The sequence below is a fragment of the Amblyomma maculatum genome, chromosome 3 (assembly GCF_055883805.1).
Source record: "Amblyomma maculatum isolate TAMU_Amacu chromosome 3, ASM5588380v1, whole genome shotgun sequence".
NCBI classification, from domain to species: domain Eukaryota; kingdom Metazoa; phylum Arthropoda; class Arachnida; order Ixodida; family Ixodidae; genus Amblyomma; species Amblyomma maculatum.
Genome location: NC_139346.1, coordinates 135,078,867 through 135,083,422, shown reverse-complemented (window position 1 = coordinate 135,083,422; position 4,556 = coordinate 135,078,867). Strand labels below are relative to the sequence as shown.

The window sequence follows — 4,556 nt, the reverse complement described above, 5'->3', positions numbered from 1 at the left end:
TGCACTGGTGCACAGCTATTATTCACCTAACCACCTAACTGGTAGCTCCCCCCCCCCCCCCCCCCCCTCTACGGCTCCCTTATTGCCCGGATAGCGAGTCCTCTGGCGAAAATCTAGGCAGCTTCATTTCCAGAAAGCGAGAACTGAGCTATAGTCCGAATTGGCTGTACTGGAAAGTTTTTCAATAGACGATTCCTAAATTTTTAACATGAAATCCACCATTGGCTAAGGACGAATCTGAACTGCAATAACTTTACAAATTTGAACAATTGTCACGAGCAATAAATGTAAAGCCGACACGCTCGAAAATCTTAGCTCATCATTTCAGACTACATACTCCACGGAATCATTGCTTTCTGATCCCCTGTACCCGAAGGCGTCAATTAGTTTTGTTAGCAACACAGGTAACACAGTTCCTCAGTCATGTGCTGCAAAATAAAGCGACCATTTTTCAGTGTGTACACTTGCTGTGTTTACCCGACGGGCCATCGAGGGAGTATAGGTTGTAGGTGTGTTAATATCACGCTCACAATGCATCCGCAGGCCGAGGCAGGGACGCTGACCCATGAATCACCATACCGGAGCAAGGAGCAGCAGTCAGCTGTCACGAGGAGTTCCTCTCTAATCGCTACCGTGGCGATAGTCATCGCCACTGCTGTCATCGGGGCTATTGTCGTCCGAACCATCCTTTCAAGCTACGGCGAAAAGCCCCACAGCTCAGACGTGTGCAGTTCACCAGAGTGCGAGATGCACCGCATTATCATCGGCGTTGACCGACACCCACCGGGCCAGGATCCGTGCGACGACTTTAGCAGGTTCGTGTGCGGCAGTTGGAACAACACACAGCCTCTGGTGGCAGACAGCGTGCATGCAGAAAGAATCACCGCCTGGCTTTATAGTCTCTCTATGCCAGGGACATACAGCGACCCCAAGTATACTGTGCTAAGCAGAGTTGCTGATATGGCTGCGGATTGCAAAGATCTGACACGTGGCCACGACGCCGAAGCCGTTAGTTCGCTTGTTGGGTTTATGACGCAGGAGTTCTTCCCCTGGCTGGTGGAGAATTCTGACGCAAACATTGGACGACTGGACGATTACTTTGTACCTTTACGCATATTGCTCCAGCTTGCTATCAAGTGGTCGCTGCCTCTTTGGTTCGACGTATACCTTTCAACCCCAACATCAGATCTGAAGAACACGAACCGGTCGATTTCGATGAGGCCTTGTGCCCTGGGCGTGATGTGGAAAAGAATACACGACGTCGTTTTGAGTTACACTGAAGGCTTCTACATAACGTACGTAAGCATGTTCTTGCAAAATGTATACGACAGAAATAACGTGACGTCCCCGCTGTATCGCTCGTTCTTGGCTAACAGCTGGGCTATGCAAGGTTACGTATTCGGTAACCTGACCCACGCCTACGCGATTGGCTACACCGCGACCGAGACTGTAGATGAAAACTTGCCGTCCTTTGGAGGACGTTTCTCCGCTGATCAATGGGTAGATGTGCTACAGTCATTTTATAACTTCAAGCCACCAATTACCAAGCGTGGTGTAGCCTTCGAAAGCAACGACGTTATCATTACTTCGATCAACCAATTGCTGAGATCTTACTCGGCTCGTGATGTAACCTTCCACACAGCATGGTGGCTCACGCAGATTCTGGCCCTCCATACCAGCAAGGAAATTGGCCACGATATCAACCTCGACAAAAAGGGAAGCCAGTTGTACACACTCTCGTGTGGGCTTTTAATATCCGAAAGCTACCGCGTTCTCATCGCGAGTATCAATCTCAGCGGCCTTACCGCTGCCGAGGAAATTGCAGTGTTGACACTGCTCAACAATGTACACAACTCGGCGTTGGGTGGTCTCTATTTTGTACAGCGTATCGACAGCCGAACCAGGGACAGCCTGTCGAGCATGTTAGCCGAGACGCGCACGATTGTATGGCCCGACGAGCGACACCAAAGCGACGAAAGCCTTCTGCGTCTCTACGGGGAGGAGTATAACAACACGGAAGGCTTCTTCGGGCACTGGCGCTCCAGCCGAGAGCAGCTGCAGCGCTCACTCGGAACCTTAGAGTACGCCGCTGGAGAGACTCTGTATAAGCTTGACTCTCGCGGCATGGCCGCATACAACCCGTTTTCTAAGGTGATCACTGTCGCCAAGGCGGCTCTGTATCCGCCCTTTTTCTACCCACAAGTTCCCAGCTCCATCCTCTACGGAGGTCTTGGATTCCTGTACGCGGAACAGGTTGTCAGGAGCCTGCACACGATGGCCCTTCATGCGAACAAAAGACAGTCGCTGAACCGCACCGTCAACTTCTGGGACCTGATCGTGTGCCCTGAAGCTGTCGACCCGCGAACGGCGTTCCCTTATCTGCCTGCCCTTGAGATCGCTTACGCGGCATACCAGCAGTTCCGCAATGACGCCGAGGACCTGCGTCTAAAAGGCATGGAGCAATACAGTCCTGAACAGGTGTTCTTCCTCACCGCCTGTCACGGCATGTGCGAACGGGGCGCTGATGGTCGGCAGCAGTCGGAGCAATGTAACAACATGGTGCGCAACTTCAAGCCCTTCTCTAACGCGTTTTCATGCCCACCTGGCTCGCCGATGAATCCGGGGAAAAAATGTCGCTACCTCTGACCTCCAGGAACTTCGGCTGTAGCTTAACTGCTGCACTTGCACCGTGATGTACATTTTGCCAACACAAACTATTCGAACATTTTACGCACTCAAATTGACTGCGGGTGACTGACTGCTTTATATGCATCTTTTGTTGAATGTCGCCCGTCGGAAACGCGATTGTCTTAACTTGTAGGCGAGTCCGCACATCTTTCGCTGTTTATTTTTGGGGCTCCTAAGGTGGACGTTTGATATAAAGGTCCCCACGTGCAATTATATGGGCTGTAAACAATAATAATCTTAGTTTATAAAGAAATTAAAGTTGTAATGCGCAGCTACTAAGAAAATTGTTAACCTTTTCAGATATATGGGTGAACTGCCGACACGCCGTCTCAGCTCCACGGACATGTTTTCGCTTTCCTTAAAGCATCCTCGCTAATTTCGTAGTTCGCAGTTTTCATGACTCTCGCAGTGACTCTCGTCTTTATTGCTCTTAATAAAACTATGCACTGCAAACAGACGTGTTTTCAACCGGAATTGTTGTGTGTTGATAACTGTATTTTAGTGAGTCACTATATATATGAAATTGGTCATGCTGGTGTGTTACTGAAAACATATGGTTTCAGTGAGGTAGACGCACAGTCCGTGATGCTCAGCTCAGATGTGTATTTCTGAACTGCAAACGATAGAGTGCAGACGCTCAGCTGCCTTACATAGCGAGAAGAGAGTGTGTATGAGAACAGAATCAGCAACCCTGAACGTCGTTGCCGGAGTGTAGCAATCGGATAGTGATATTATTTCGGAACGCGTGCAAAAACAGACTGCCTGTGTCACTGAGAAAGAAATCTCAATTTTTATTCCGGAAATAAAAAAAATCACTTTAATTCAAATATAATTTTAAAGGTGGGGTGCCAGCAGTCTAGGAATGCATGCTATTTTTTTTCTCGGTTTCTTACATAAAAAGCAGCCAGTGTTCCTGGAAATGAAGCATTCTTTTTCCTCTATCCAAGCATGTATTGGAATTGTGTAACTTAAATTGCTTACGCAATAAAAAGAACGATTTGGCGTAAGCAAAAATAGTCCTTTTTTTTATCTTTTGAGGAAATGCTGTCCCGTGACTCGATGATGTGGGGAACGATAAAATGGTACAGGGAGCGAAACCTCCACAATGTTTTTCCCAGCAGAACTGATGTAATGTTACAAATGAGAAACTTTATTGAGACCTTGTATGCAGACTGCGGGTGCGCCCCTAATCTCGACGACAGAAGTCATCTTTCAGCCAGTGGTCAGGCAGATTGTATATTGCACGCTGCGGGCGCTGAATGCGTGTTTTCGTGGACGTGTCCTTCATTTCTTTGATTGGCACGCTGTATCACGTACGTTATGTTGGTGTGCGATGTACATCTCTACTTGCATTTCCCATTTACTATAGGCAGTACTGCAGCTATTTGGCGCGCATTATTGTCAGTCAACGTGATAATTGAGGGTAGTCAACCAGGCAGGCTACTGAACTGAAGATTGAGCAGGTCGTTTCTCGCTCTATTAAGTATGCGTGCTGCTATCTATAAATGTGTGATTCTCTTAGCGTGCGAATAATATTATGGGTCACAATACAGGTTTGGTTATCTGACTATAGATGGCATAGTGATGCACGAGTTAACAGCACTGTCTGCTGAATGTTGGACGAGGGTTGTTCAGGCGAACCACGTGCTTTCAACCACCAGTGGTTCTTCGGCAGCCATGGGCTAAATTTTTATTGAACTCATAAAGCGCATTTCACGAGAAGAATTAACTCAAGCACGACTGCTGTCATTTTAAAAGACTATTTCTAGCTCGTATATTAAAGACTATGCACTCGTTGGTACTTTGCAGGGTTGATTATTGCCTGTATATTCCTGTATTATAGTGAACTAAGGTTATTGGTTCTTTTT

At 47.6% G+C, this 4,556-nt stretch overlaps 1 protein-coding gene across 1 annotated transcript; it reads left to right on the top strand.

Annotated features, from left to right (window-relative positions):
- The first annotated feature begins 531 nt into the window (after nucleotides 1-531).
- Nucleotides 532-2,646, top strand: LOC146196133 (neprilysin-11-like). Its single transcript, XM_084596927.1, has one exon. The coding sequence runs from the start codon at nucleotides 532-534 to the stop codon at nucleotides 2,644-2,646; it is 2,115 nt and encodes a 704-aa protein (XP_084453053.1).
- Nucleotides 2,647-4,556: the final 1,910 nt, after the last annotated feature.